Source organism: Buceros rhinoceros, unplaced genomic scaffold, assembly GCF_000710305.1.
Source record: "Buceros rhinoceros silvestris isolate BGI_N320 unplaced genomic scaffold, ASM71030v1 scaffold13644, whole genome shotgun sequence".
In the NCBI taxonomy this organism is placed as follows: domain Eukaryota; kingdom Metazoa; phylum Chordata; class Aves; order Bucerotiformes; family Bucerotidae; genus Buceros; species Buceros rhinoceros.
Window position 1 is genome coordinate 14369 of NW_010406605.1, and position 15256 is coordinate 29624.

General features: G+C 43.3%; 1 protein-coding gene across 1 annotated transcript in view; it reads left to right on the top strand.

Moving 5' to 3' along the window:
• Window positions 1-13406, top strand: part of KIAA1462 (KIAA1462 ortholog) — a 15038-nt gene extending 1632 nt beyond the window's left edge. The window contains exons 2-3 of the mRNA XM_010134182.1: window positions 5536-9188; window positions 12985-13406. Of these exons, the coding sequence (XP_010132484.1) occupies window positions 5536-9188; window positions 12985-13019 (3688 nt within the window). The 3' untranslated portion in view covers window positions 13020-13406. The remainder of the gene's footprint in view (window positions 1-5535; window positions 9189-12984) is intronic.
• The last annotated feature ends 1850 nt before the right edge of the window (window positions 13407-15256 follow it).

Sequence of the window (15256 nt, forward strand, 5' to 3'; positions counted from 1 at the left end):
AAGAGAGTATGCAGGGGTGCCAAGGAAGGTGGCACTTGGCCTTGGAGCTGAGGTTACCGTGTGGAGAAAAACTGGAATGAAGAAGATACAGCTGTGCAAGGCTGGATGCTACCACAGTACTCCCATGCCCTGTAAGGCAAAGTCTGCATGGGTGCATGATGGCGTGAGAGGCCTCCTTGCTGCCCACTTCTCCAGGTGTATCTGGTGTATCTGCGGGGACTTGCACATCTGCCCCACGTCTCAGATGAGGCAGAGGTATCTGTAACTGCTGGTGTTGGCTAAATAATACTCTCTGACAGTTTAAATGTCTCTTTCTAACATCTCAAAATGCAAGGGCTCAACTTGCCAGTCTACAGCATAGGTAAATATTATATCACGGTTTTAAAAAGTGGCTTTTCCACATAAAATAGGGAACACATCCCTGGAAATGGGTTTATCACACTTTCATAAAAATAGAAATATTTTCTTATTATTATTGTTACAGTAAACTCTGATTCCCAGTGAGGCTATTGGGAACTCTTAAAAGGCACTAGCAGCTATGAACAAGGGAAAATTTTTGTATCAGCCACTCCCTTCTTGCCTTCCCTGGGAGTGCCAAATACCTCTGGTCTGTAGAGCAGCACTGCCACTGCCCTGCTGGTACAGCGTGGGAGGAGTGAGCTCTCTGGACCAGATCCAGGAAAGCGGTCTGCAGATTGAGTGCTGCAGCACCTGTGTCTCAGTTGCTGGGCTCCAGGGTGACAGTCCCTTCCCAGACCCACTTCCCTGCCCTGGGGAAGCATCTGCGGCTGGGGCTGCCATGCAAGTGTGAGCTATTTTACAAGTGAAGGGAAGATTTTTGTGATGGCCCACTTTGGAGTGTCTTGGTCTGTTACAGGTGGGCCATAGTGAACTCCACCAGGGTTTTGATCTCACTGTCAAGTTTCTGGACCATCATGGGAAATAGGGTCCTGGTTCTCAGTCTGGGAAAGAATTGCACACTGCAGAGACTTGGAAACCATTTGAGCCCAAGGAGGGAACAACTACCCAGCAAGGTACAGCACAAAGACACTGCTTTTTGGGCATCACTGGCTTCCTGCAGCCGTGTCCTGACACTGCTTTCCCAGTGCAGCACAGCAGTAGGAAAGGGCCAGAAGAGGCAATGTGTATCCCAACTACCTTCACAGGTGCTGACCATCCTCAGCAATTCAGACCATGACTCAGGCTCCTCAGCCAGGGAATTATCTGCACCAAACCCTTGTTCAGGCCACTCATGTAGAAGAGCTGATCATCTTCCAAACACCACAGAAGTCAGTGACATTGCCCACCTCATTGCTGCCTTTGCAGACAGGTTTGCAGGGCTTTGGGTGTTCAGGGAATGACAGCAGGGAATGGTGCTGTTGTCTTCACTCATTAGGGTTGTTCTGCTAATCAAACCTTGCTGAAGAGGAGGAGAGAGGCTGCATGTGGGCATATCACACCACCCACTGCTGCTGCTTGCAAGGGGAGAGTGATACCCCAGTGGAGCAGGGAAGTGATGTTTTGCTCTATTGTGGTGTTCTTCAGGCAAAGTGTGGAGGAGCAGATGGTGGGAGGACTGTTCTGGCTGACATTGCTTAACTGAGCATCAGGAGACATCAGTAAAAGTTTGGAAGAGCACATGAGGCAAAAAAATTGGGGAAACTGACCCTGAGGATAGGGATGAGAGGGTTCACAGAAGGAGAACTCCCTCCTGCATCTCTTCTGAGTGTATGTGAAGAGAGGCTTTGCTTAGCTATTTGTGTGGGAGGAACTATGTTGATAGCTAGCAAATTTAGAGATAGATAGATAACAACATTTATGAGATCACCTGCTGGAAAAATTAGAAAAGTGTACTGGTGTTTCCCCATGCTGGTGCATGAGAGTGTATGTGAGGATAGGATCCCAAAATAGAACAGAAGCTGCCAGTGACCAGAACAGCCCTCTGAAAAATTTTCCCCCTTGCTGCCAAATCCTAGAAATTTCTTAACATTGACTCCTTGTTGGGCTCAAGGTTTGTCTCGCCCACCCTGAGCTACTGGGTGCCTAACACCTATTGCTTGCACTTTGGCAGCCAGAAACCGGGACAGAAATTCCCTAGATAGCCCTGCAGTGGCCTCACTCTGCAGAGTTTTGACTTTGAAGCCTGTGCCACACTCCTTCACTTCTAACTCCATTAGTTACATCACATGAGGTCCTGCTGGGCCAGTGTCACCCTAGGGGAACTAGGCATCTTCAACCCATTGCTCTGAGAGCGGCAGCTCAGTGAAATGCGGTCATGCAGCCAGTGCAGGGTGGACTGATGGCCTCATTTCTTGCAAAGGTCTAAAATTCATAGAAAGCTACCAATAGTTTGGGGTTTTAAAACAGTTTTCATTAGATTCATTTTATATAGAATCAGTTCAAAGTGCTTTATGATACAATATAATAATGATATTCATTAGAAGCAGGTCTGTTAGAAAAGAGTTAATAATGCTAAAATCTACCTCCTCAGTCCCATGGGACTGCTCTTTCCTAGGACTGAAATCTTTCCAGTTGGTCCCATGGGACCTCTCCATCCTTGGCACCCCTCCCAGCTGTGAAGCACCCTCAACCTCCTGTGTCTGGGTGTGCATTTCTTTGTTCATCAGTACCAGTGTGTCGTGTAAGCCAGAACTGTGTAGCGGCACAGTCAGAGACTGACTGCTGCTAAGAGGGACTGTGCAGTCTGTTCATGGACGCAGAGAGTGCAGCATGACTGTCATTTACCATCCAGAGATGTAGCATGGCTGAGGCTGTAGCGAAGCATTTTTAACTAGAGGTGCTCTTGGATACTTTCCCTTCCCACCACTTCATTGCCTGCAAGACTCTGAAGTGTCATGTATCCTGGAAGGAGGCGCTCTTTGCTGCACTGGTGGCCAGAGGCAGTGTGGTTGTGCTGTGCTGCCCCAGTGCCTACCTGCCTGTTGTGTGCAGGTGTGCAAGGGCTACTCTCCATCCTTGGGAACAGAGGAGCCTTCAGGCTGAGCTAAGCCAGAGGGTCCTTGGGGAGACTACGGAGCATCCCCTTCCCACTGTGCTGTGCAGTGCCATCCTCTCCAGAGGTTATGGGGCCCACGATACAGGTTGGCTGTGTAACCACTTCTAGCACCCGAGCCAGGAGCTGGAGAGACTGATATTTTCCATCTTGTGAACAGAGGATAGAAAAGGTCAGGTCTAAATGCTCTAAATACCCCCTTTTAAATGTTTTTTCTATGCTCACATTGCAGTGATGACATATTACAGGCTACATGGGTTTGTATCATGTTCCAAAGTTCATTACTGAAGCCTAGTTATTAATCTTTTAAACCTTAAAAATAAATTTAATCTTTTAAGCAGCTTTTAATAAATGGAGGAACATACTTCCTGTAACTGAAGTTTGTCCTAACTTAGGGTGAATTTACTTTAATGAATGTCTGAGCTTGGGGTTTGTTTGTTTTTAAAAAGGCAAACTAACCAAAACTCTTCTGTTTTAGTGGTTTCCTAGGAAAGAGTCAAGTAATTCTTCCTTCCCAATTCCTGATTTCCTATTAAATCTTTTAAACAGCCAGCCCATTCTATTCCTGTTCTGTTAGCTGTAATGGTTGCAAACCTCAATATTGTTGTCTACCATACCTCCTTCCCCCAATGTTTTTATGTTTGAGTTGATAAGAATTAGGCTTTAGTTTGGGGGGGGTGTGTTTAATGGTGAATTAAGCTCTGCAACAACATCTCTGGAAATATAAAGATCAAGATTTTTAGATGCGTTTCGAAAAGACATGCTACCACTGAAGCAGCAATCATTTCAGGGAAGTCTGATGGCCTGCGTTGAGCAAGATGTCAAATTAAATAATCGTAATGGTCTCTTCTGATCTTGGAATCTATGACTGTACTTCCTGCATTCTGTAGACCCTTTTACGATGGCTGATAAAAGCAAACAGAAAGAGCAATCTGTCCATTCCCTCCTCACTATTGCTAGACCGTTTCTCACCTCATTTTGTAAACATAGATACAAATGGTGCCATAGCAGCTTGGGGAGGAGATGAAGAGGTAGATTTGATAATCTCAGAAGAAGGCAGCATTTGTTCGGCTGCGTGTTTCCACATACAGAGAGGCATGGAAATGTTCGCTATCACAGCAATAAACTTTCCAATATAGGAGGTGTCCTGTTGTATCTCACTGTTTAATGAAGACATCTGTTACATCCTGGGGTTCAGCAATTGAACCGTACTTTGTGATTCAGAGGCAGAACATTTTGGTTGGATGTTAAGTCTTAATGCAGTTCACATAATATGAACAAGATGCTCCTTATCTCAGTTTGGTTTTTAAACTTTTATAGTCATAGGATGAAGTTAATATAGAAATAATAAAAGAAAATTGCTGTGGCTCTGGATTGCTTAATTTTCATTCTGAATTTTGAATTGTATTATGTTTTCATAAACTACTATTCAAATAGATCATTGTTTTTAGTAAAAAAGAGCCTGATGACACTGTTTATATACCTTGGGGTGGAGGGAAAAGAAATAAATTCTTGAGTACTATCTGCATACTTGTCCTATTTCTGTCAATTTCGATTTTTCTTTCCAGTCTTATGCTGGTGGCAGCCACACAGTGTAAAGGCAGTTATATTGTTGGACACCTTAGGTACAAGAATAGCAGAACACGGTTCAAGTAGAAGATTAATTATTTATATAGAAGCGTACCAATTTTGTCCAGCAGTAATATAAAAAACCAGTTTAGACTCTGTTCAGAATACACAAAGAACCTATTCTGTTCATGTAAATCTGTGATCTGAATTTCTAATCCACAGTAAAATGTCTAACGTCTTTCATATTTCAGTAATAGTTTGCTGGAGTTAATCTCTCTTTTATTTAAGAATTTTATACTTTTGAGGTGTTTTAGATTTTAAATATTGGTTCCATCTTAATCATAATTGTGCTGATACGTCACCATTGTCATGGCATGTATCATTTCATCCAAAGCACAGTGAAGAAATTTGTTCCTTTAGAAAGATGAACAAGAATCAATGCTCAAAATTACATGCTCAGTATCAGCGCTTATACTAGGATGCAAATCATGTTTCTTACACAATACATCTTACAAAATAGCCCTCTACCTGTTCTCCGTACCTATGCTTTTTGGATTCCTGTTAAACTTGCGTACCACGGTATTCCCCTTGACATCCATACATTTTGATGTAGCAGAATGCAGAAATAAGTTCAACACAATCATTTCTGGTTTTCTGGTGTCCATTGAGGAGGGCTGTGCATGTTTGCACAGCATGTAACTATGTGCATTTGTTTCTCTTTCTAACAGCTTTGCATAGCTAACAATGTGCTGGCAGATCATTAGTCCCTTCCTTTACTCACGTTACTGACTGACTTTAAATCCTCTCGTTAAGATCATAACATCATCTGGTTGCAAATAGATTATACAAACCCCATTGGCATAACTCAGCATTTGACCTCCGAATGGCCTTACCCATAACAGAAGGAAAGGGCATCTGTGCAAACTGCCTGTGACACTGCGTTTCTTTTTCAGGGTTTATGACAGACCTCAATTAGCAAGGTCTTCCCAGCCCAAGATTGACAAAGATCTCGCCTACTGGAGAAGACGAGGACAGGACTTCAGTGTGCTCCTGGGCTACTCCCAGAAAGCTGGTGTGGAAATGAAAGGCCTGGCTGCAGCCCTGGGGGCACCCCGGCACCCCAAGGAGAGCCAGTTGAAGGTGGGGATGGGCACAGGGTATGTCAGAAAAAGCGGCTTGCAGGAGAGCTGTGAAGTGCCTAGTGACTGCAAATGGCAGAGTCTGGGAATGGAAAGCTGGAACCAGCCAAAGAAGGTAGGGAGGCAAATGTCCGAGGGTGACAGGGAGAAGCTGCTTCAAGAGCTGTATTCACTGACCCTGGGAGACAATGTACTGAGCACCCACAACAAGGGGAAATCACAGTCGTTGCCAAGGGTCCTTTCGCCTCAGTGCATGAGGTGTGTGGAAATGCCTTCCCTGACCAACAGTAACAACTCGCTCAGCGTAACTAAAACCCCCTCCTATCCCCCAAACAGACTGTGTGTGGAACCAGTCAAGCACCAAGAAATGGGAGGCCATTTCCTTCCCCTGGTGAAACCCAAGTATGGGAGACCTCTCAAGCCTCCATCCTATGAACTGCAGCGGCAGACTAGGGCACCTGTGGAAACTGTGGGTTTCCAGGACCCATACCAGAAAGATGAACCCATCTCTTACTTAGCCAAAGTCAATGAGCCAAGGCAAGATGCTTGCATTCAAGACTCTGGTTTGGAGCCCCCAGTCTACGTACCTCCTCCTTCTTACAAATCCCCACCTCACCAACACGTAACCCCACATCCCCTCAGTGAAGTGCCTAACACTGACACGTACGCCAGCAGCAATCAGCAGGGTCCTGCAGAGCAGGTTGTCCCCTGCCAACAACCAGCCGTGAATACTTCTGAAGCAGGGGGTGACCCTTGCAAAGACAACCATCTTCCTCACAGGAAGCAAAGCCATGCAAGGCGCCCTGCTGACTACCTGTGTTCAGTTCAGTATATTCCCTTTGATGATCCTCGAATACGACATATTAAAATAGCACCACCAGAAGGTCTGCAGGACAACACTAAATACCCTGAAAATGCATGTAGTCCCTGTTCCAGTTCTCTGCAAGAGAGAGGTCTTCAAGTACAGTACAACAGTGCCTTTTCGGATGCATCCAACTTGTCCAATTCTGCAAAGGGAGAAAGAACTTCTGACAGCTCTGCCCACGGCAACAGATGGTTGGCACCATCTATCCGGGATCAGGAAAATCGTGCCTTGCCGGACCAAAGAGACAGTTGTAGCACAACTAATCACAGCCCCCATAACAAAGCCAGCACAGAGTGCACAAAAGGCAAATCTTCTGCAAGAAATTCACATATGGACGGCACCTGTGAGACTGTTACAAAAGTGAAAAAGTTTGAACCTGGGACTGGGATGCAGAGCAAAAAGAGTTCAAAGAAAAAAATGAATGAAACTATATTTTGTTTGGTCTCTATCCCAGTTAAATCAGAATCCAATCTGCCAGATACAGATAGGAACAACAACATAACCCAGAGCCCTGATAAGAATGGATTTGGTAACAATGGGGCTTTGCAAGAACAAAGTCTCTTAAGTATGTCTTCAACGGACTTGGAGCTACAGGCGCTTACAGGAAGCATGACCAATAAAAATGAGTTACAAAAACAAGAGCTGTGGAGACCAGAAGAGTTCAAACAAATGAATGACCTCAGATTTATTCAGCCTACAAAACACAAAGAGCTTAAATATTCTGGCTCTTGGCCAGGTGATCAGTACAAAGACCAGCAGACACAGACCAGTTTCACCGAAGAACCTAAAAGCCCACAATTTTTCCATGGTACAAAGCCTGGGCAGCCCACCAGTGACAAACTGCTGTCTCCAAAGCTACTAGGATGTACAGCATCCATGACGGGATCAAAACAGACAGGGTTACCTTCTGACAAGAGAAACTGCAGTCAGAGTGCTTACAGTATGAAGGGTCAGATGTACCTCAGCCAGTCTAGTAACAGTGCGTTTTCCAGGACTGCCACCTCAGTCCTTCAGTCCCCCTCCCCGAAAGATCACCAGAGCCAGCCCGTGCCTGCCCAGGAGAGGGAAACCAACCTTCTTTCCAAGGGAGATGTAGTTAAGGGAGAAGCAGGTGCTCCATGCAACAGTAAAGAGCTGTTTGGCCAGTTCCTGTTGAAGCCTGTAAGTCGTCGTCCCTGGGATGCAATAAGTGAGCTTGAAAGTTTTAACAAGGAGCTGCAAGAGGAGGAGGAGAGCACAAGCAGTGAAGAAGATTTGGAAAGAGCTGTGACTTCTCCGCAGGCAGGTGCCCTTGTGCAAAGGAGGGCGTCCAGAAATGATAAGTCAAACCAGGAGCCAAAACACAGTGGGAAATCAGAAACAGTTGTGCCAGAGGTGCCTGTGTTTAAGTCAGGAAGAGTTAAGAGTAAGTCTGAAAGCTGGAGCATGGGAACAGAGCATGGTGGCGAGCCAGGCTGCATTGGCTCTCAAGGCTCCTCACAGTCAGGAAGGAGCAGTGAAGGAGTCAGGCCAGCAGATGGAAGTCTGATAACAGAAATGAGGATGGGGGAAGCCAAGAACAGAACAAGCAAGCAGCCAGTTCAAGTGGGCCCTCCCAAGGGAATTTTGTCCAGCAGCTCAAGCAGTTCGTGTGACAGTAATCCTTTCAATAACCCTGTCTTGCAGGAGATGAGCGAAGACCAGAATTACTTAGACTTTGTTAAACTGAGCAAAGGTGCAACTCCCACAAATGATGCAGTATTAGAGAGGGGCTCGGTAGCACGCATGTCACTAACGAAGAGGAACCAAGGGTGCTCTGAGCCAGATTTGAGGTCAGTGGGACTTGATGTAGCCCCAGGATCTGGTGCTAACAATTTTGATCACTCTTCAAATGCAAATGTAGTGGAAATCCCTGTGAATGAGTCACTGCAGGCCAGAGCTGCAAGAATTTTAGGTATAGATATAGCAGTGGAGTCTCTCCTTCCGGATGACCACGTTGGGCCCCACCCAGACACTAGCCCTGCAAATGGTGCCCGGGACTTTGAGTCATCAGTGGGGAGCACAGTAAGTGACAAAGAAGGAAAAAAAGAGAGTTCTTATGAAGGCAGACGAAAGTGTGGCTGGACAGAGAGTGCTTTCTTTGTCAGAGCAGGAGGCCGATCGTTATACCCTGATGAATGCCAGAACACTCTCCAGGAAGTCAGCGCTAAAACACTGGTAACTGAGCAAGTTCTTGAACCAACTGTGAGTCCCAGCCAAGGTGAGGACCAAAACTTGGTTTGTAAGTCAGCTGTGTATCAGCATTCGGAAAAGAGAGTGAGAAGCACCTCGAAAGTGATAGAGACACTCCAAGGCAAGCTCACTTCTCCACCTAGCCGAACTGCCATGGATCGCTTAGTGCGAATGAAAGAAGTTGACTCTGTGTCCCGGATGAGACGTCTGAGCATTAAGAGTGCAGACTCGGGAGAGGAAGTGGATGAGGAGAAGCTGTCGAGGGTGCAAGAAGAGAGAGGAAGCAAGCTGGCAAGCCCAGGGGCCGTTTCCAAGCGTGTTATCTCTCTCAGTGAAAATGGATATTTAGGTGGAATGGACAAGAAGAGGATCGACAAAGATTTTTCTTTAGGTAAGACCCTCTTCTGGGAGATCCAAATGGGTACTGTTTCCTTATGTAATGGGCATGGTTGGTTTGCTTATGCCCACATAATGCTGCTCAAATAGTAACAGGCTGTAGGTGGTACTATCCCCATCTGGTTGCCACCCCCTTTGCTTTCCTTGTGGAAGAGATATCATGAGTGTTCTCTGTTCCCATTTTAGGAAAAGTTACTGTAAAACTCACTTGTGATACTGAAACTCATTCACAGAGACTCGAGTGCTCCCTGAGGTCTTATCTCTGTCTAATTGTTTCAGGGAACAGCCAGCTTCGAACAGCAGAGTTCAAAGATAGTGCCAGTATTTGGGAACATGTGGTGATTTAATGATAACCTCTCCTTGAATACCCATTTTTTCCCCTCTCTGATATTTAAGTAGATACATACTATATCAGAGTTCAGAAGAGTTTAAAAAGAAAAATCAGATGTTCTTCTGTGAAGCCTTTGGGAAACGCCTGCATTAAGGGGCTTGGAAAATTTTCTCTCTCTCTCTCTCTCTCATGAATATTTTCCATATCAGATGTAGAGAATAACTATTATCCCCAGGTCAAATGGAAAATTGACTTTTTCAATGAACACCTCTTTTCTTTTTTCTTTTTTTTTTCTTTTTTTTTTTTCTCTTTTTGATGTTCCTCATCTCTCAGAAGCATGTAAACTTGTGTAGTCCATATGCATCCCCAAAGTAACACGAGCTGGTCTCTCTCCGAAAGTTTCCACATGGCTTTGCATTGAACAACTGAAAATCAGTTGTTCCAATAGATCTATGCAAAGGGATAAATCTCCCAGGCCACCTGACTAGTCCATTAAATTAATTGGAGTGAGAAAATGTGGAAGTTGTTAAACTAGTATTAATCTCTTTCCTTTTCCCATCCTCTCTGTAACAGCTGACACTCTACCTTGAAATCTGCACAGTTATTCATTAAACCTCATCAATATAAATCTGTTCACAGTTTTCCAGTACAGAGGGACTGAGATTAAATGGAGCATACCTTAAAGTGGATTTCCATCTTAAGAGAAATATTTGCATGAGTTCTAAGTATTGACTCCTGCGGTCTTGCAGCCTTTCCCTGTATCCCAGAGCTCTGTGATTCTTTCTGCTCTGAACTGTGTTTCTCTAGACCAGATTTTTCAAACAAGCTAATTCAGTTTGCTTGTGCCCATCAGGTCTAGCATGCCCTACATGCATTTCATATGCTTTCCTGCCTTGGGGTTTCTTCTGGAGTAAAGAAAATAACTGTTGTGGTGGCATGACTTCAGGGATGTATCAAAACAGTTTTTGTGTGTTTTATTGGAGAGTTATTCTGCAGTAAATTAATCTAAATTTATCTGGCTTGCTGACAATGCCAGGCTTGTATTCTGCAGTGTGTTCCCATTGCAGTGATTCCCTCACAGAAGTAACAGCTCTCCCCACATATGGACACAATGGATGACCCTTGCTGCTGTGCACGTCCAGTACCATGGATATTGGATATGCAAGATAACATACACTCACATGGTTTGGAAAGGCATCTTCTCCACTGGCTTCTTCCCATCCAGAGACACTGATTTGTTGATAGTCACAATATCTTCACCTTTCTGCAGTGGGGCAGGACTGAAGATTAATGTTTGTAGAGAATTCCAATGTTGTCTTCCTCTGTTAACTCTCACTTCAACTTCTAGCTCACTGGTATCATTGAAAGCCAAAATGAGGATCCTGGAAAACCATTGTAGTTGTTGCTTTCAAAGAGTAAATATTGCTAAAGGCCATTCTGTTTAGAATGAGTTAGAGTGATGTTAGTCTTATAATTTCAGACTGGGCCTGTTACAGAGGCTTGAGGCCTTAGCAGAAACAGGTTTTCACATGTATAATGCACCTTTGGGAGATGAACAGTCATCCCTCAGAGTGAGAGCTCTGCCGAACTCAGTGCAAGAAGCTGATCTTACTATGCAAATACTGTTATTAGAAGAACATCTCCAAATATCCCAAATGCACTGCACGTCTTTTCTCCTTTGCTGTTTGAAGACTGCTTCCATGAGGCTGCTGATCTGGCTTTGTTTTTGTAGAGGGCATTTCAAATGAGCTTCACCAAGTGTTCAATAGATATTTTTGTAACAGTGCTAGAATTCCCATATTTGACCCCCCAGAAGTGTGATGTAACCTGGCACTCTGGCCCTTTTGTATCCTTGGTTTAGATGCTGAAGGTGTGGGTACGCTTTCAAGGAATAAATGGAGCCATGCAGAGGCTCCATGTCTTGTGGCCTGATTTTCTACCCACCCTGCCTCCCTGAAACAGTGAGCACCTGAAATTCTGTGAGAAGTTCTGTATTGTGAATGTGTCTGACCTTAGGAAAATTGGCTTCTTAAATGTGGATCCATTTTTATTCTTAGGTAAACCTCCCACAGAACAGTTCAGAAATTTTGTGCCTTCTAGCAGTTTAGATGACAAGTTATTTACAGCTGAAAAAAAGTTACCTCTATATTATCCTGGAGTGTACTATCTCTCAAAAACCTTTTTCCTCTTGATTTTTTGCATTCACGTGGTGTCTGTTATTGAAGTTTGGAAATACCAGAAGAGGCCAAATAGTGATAAGCAGTTCTGAAAACATAGGTGTTGCTGTCACAGGCGCCTTTCTTGGCTGGCCTGGCAATTTGAGGAGAGTGTAAGAGAAGCGATAAAGAATCCTGCACCAGGAATGCACCCACTGGAGCCAAATCCAGAAGATCTTTCCTAGCCATTCCCCCCCATTATGAGTCTGGATGTTGCAGATGGGCACTTGCACACAGGAGTAAAAATCTCCCTCTGAGGGTTTCTGTGCATGTTTGAATGAAGACATTCACTCTTATGGGCATACAAGTCCTGACGGTGAATATTTTACTCTCAAGTGTGATATTTATATGTGCAACTGTTTTCATACTCAGCTGTTTAAATGTGAGTGCTGTGGGAGAACAGCCTACAGGAGGGCCGTTTAAAGTTAGCACAGATACCCAGGTTGCATAAGAGCAGCAAGTAGCACATGCTAGCACAGGCTGCAGTGCTGGTTTGTCCAGGCTTCTGTGTGCCTACATTCACCCCTGCAGGTAGCCCTTCTGATAGAAAAGTGTCCTTGGGGTTTCAGGAAAAGAAAAGAAAAACAAAGTGTGGTCCGTCCTGTGAACTGACAAGAGGTAGGCTGAAAATTAAGACCAGTGTTAGTAAGCCAGTCCAGTTCTTTAGTGAATAATGTTCTAAGTGTGAGCTGCAGTTTTGCAGACTGAACCAAGACAGTCTAACCATAGTGATGCAACACAGCTGTGCGTTCCTGCATTCTGTTGAACTAATCTGAAACCAAGGATTTGCAATCAAATGAGAAGATCCTGGTGACTGGGTGGCATCATCACTTCTTCAGCCAGCTTTAAACACCCTGCTAGGTTGCTTAAAGCATTTACTTGTCATTAGTGTTCAATACAAGGGGTGTGTCTGTGTGTGTGTGTGCAAGTCTCATGTCTTTCTCTCCCTATCAAAGCACCTGAAAACTAAAAGTTATCACTCAGCATTCAGTGCGCTTGTTCCTACCTACCCAAGGCTTCCCATATTCTATCTCCATGCATTTGATCCAATTGTTCACGAATTACAGTGGTGTAAATGCAGAATTTGAGTCAGGAATGCAGTATGTATCTTTAAGGCTGTATGTCCAGTATTAGCTTCTTTTTTTAATATAAGCTAGGGAAAAGATTTCCACAGTTAGTTTCCAGTGCTGAATAGATTTCTCAATACATTATTAATAGTGTTTTCTTGGCTTTTTTTTTTTCAGATACGTATGACCCCACCAAAGTTGAAAAGGTGTGAGATGAATGAAGAGGAGAATAGAGAGATTTCTGCTCTACTAAGAATGTTTCACTGATTTTTTTTTTCTGGGTGCTTTTCGTTTGTTTGTTGTTCTTTGATGCTTGGAAATTGCCTCCATTTGTGGTGTTCATGATAATGCCTTTACCACTGCCACTATGAGTTAGTTGTTCGTATCTGAAACTGTTGTGGAGACCACAGAAAATCTGAGTTCTGCATTGGAACCATCTGGCTTTGTAGCATTAAGACTTAATACCTACCGTTGGCAAAGAGTTTTTATCTGAACCCTATTTCAGTCTACAGCGGCGATGATGACATCCATGAAGTGAGGCTTTTGAGCTTTCTCTTTGGTGTAAAGTGGGAGTGTAAAGGTGAGAGATTAATGAAATTATTTTTAAAAGAATGTGAATTTATAAGCTAAACTTCGAAGTATCTACAGTCTAAACTTTGTTTAACTTAAGGGATTTTTGGCCATAAATAGAAAGTGCTGCTGCACTACATGGGGGAAGGAATGTAAAGACTGATTATTAAATTAGTTTTGACTTCCAGAGTTTGGTTTTACTCAGATTAAATGCTTCCTTGACACCTAGAGAGAAGAAAAGCGAAATCCCCAAAGCCTCTAAAAGGTGGATGACTTTTGTAGTACAGTGTCTAGAACATGTAATTATAGTAGCTGGCAACAAGTGTTTCAAACCAATGCAAAGTATACCACTGGCTGTTTTGCACTCAGTATTACCTATTTTTGTTTTGCTGTTTAGAAATTCTTTATATGAAAGAATAGTAGCTGGTTTAAAATAGCCCATTTTAACAAAGTAACTATATTTCTTGTTACAGAATACTATCTATTTTTCTACGATGTAAACAATTGCTAACAAGTGGCAAGTATAAAGAAGTATTATTATTATATTTTAAGAAAACTTTCCCCTCTGAGTGAAGGTGCCCCAAGCAGATTTCACTTGTGTATCTTAATGAGCTCTCCATATCGCCACATACTAGTAGTGCTACCTTATTCTCTTCTGAAAAGAGCCATCTATGTACGTATGTATGTATGCACTGCAGGGTTAATTTCTGTTTTTCCCCACTTAACCCTTGGATCGTTCTTCTTGGAGCCACTTTCTGAAACACAGCTGAGAACTGTCTGGGCTGGTGTTGCTGCCATTTCATTCCAGTGTTAGCAATTACCAAAAAGTGAGTTTGGATTTTTGTTCTGGTGTCTCTGAGCAGCTCATAAAAATATCTGGTTTCTTTCTTTCACCTGGTTTCTTTCTTTGACTTTGTCCCCTTATACAGATTATGGTTTTGGATTAGGCCAGCGTATAAAAATAAATACAACTGGGTTTAATTCTCCCCTGAAGCCAACTGATGTTGCTGGGGAGGAGTTTAGGTGTCTTCTTGACGGCATTTCAATACATGGCTTTTTATCTGCACACACAAATGCATGAATTACAGAGTTTCTAATAAAGCCTATGCATTCTGCTCTTTGATACTGAATTAGCCTGCATAGTATCCACGTCTTTAAAGCCTTTATGTCCACTCCTGTGTGTTTTCTTTGTAAGTACCCGTGTACTAACATTTTTCTGATGACTTGTTCATGTACTTCACTGGTCTATTCTACTGGTCTTTAATGGTTTTTAGCATAATTTTATTTTTAAAATTCTTCTAATTTCTTGAAATATTTTTTTTCCTAAGTCTGTAATTTGGAAAGAACAATGGGGAAAAACACTCATCCTTGTGTTTTGGCAGCAAGAATTTCTTGTCTGTAACACATGATTCTGTTACATATGGACTATTTAAAGCTTGTTTGAAAAGAAAATGTGGTGTATAATTTATTTTATTAACTCTTGTGCATGCTGTGTAGCAATACTTGTTGACAAACTGTTGCCACCACTCTCACTTTATCCACCTTTCTTCATCACCACCTAGGACTAGTGTAGGCTACAAAACATGTGCCCTACACCCCCTCCCCAATTCTGCCCACAAAAAAACCCAGTTCTTAAAAAGAATTACTTCAATTCTCATCATCCCACTTACTAGTAAATCTGAGATGCCTGGCAATAACTTGAAAGTTTTATTTTATACTTGATTTCTGGAGAACTGTAAATTTTCCCATATAACCAGTCTTGCTACTTTCAGTTCATGTCTCTGTGGAACAAGTTTTCTGTGCATTTTGTTTTCTTCTCATGGGACTGGGGTTAATTGGTTCTGCAGAGCCTCTGTTTCATCAGTCACGTCAAGTAATT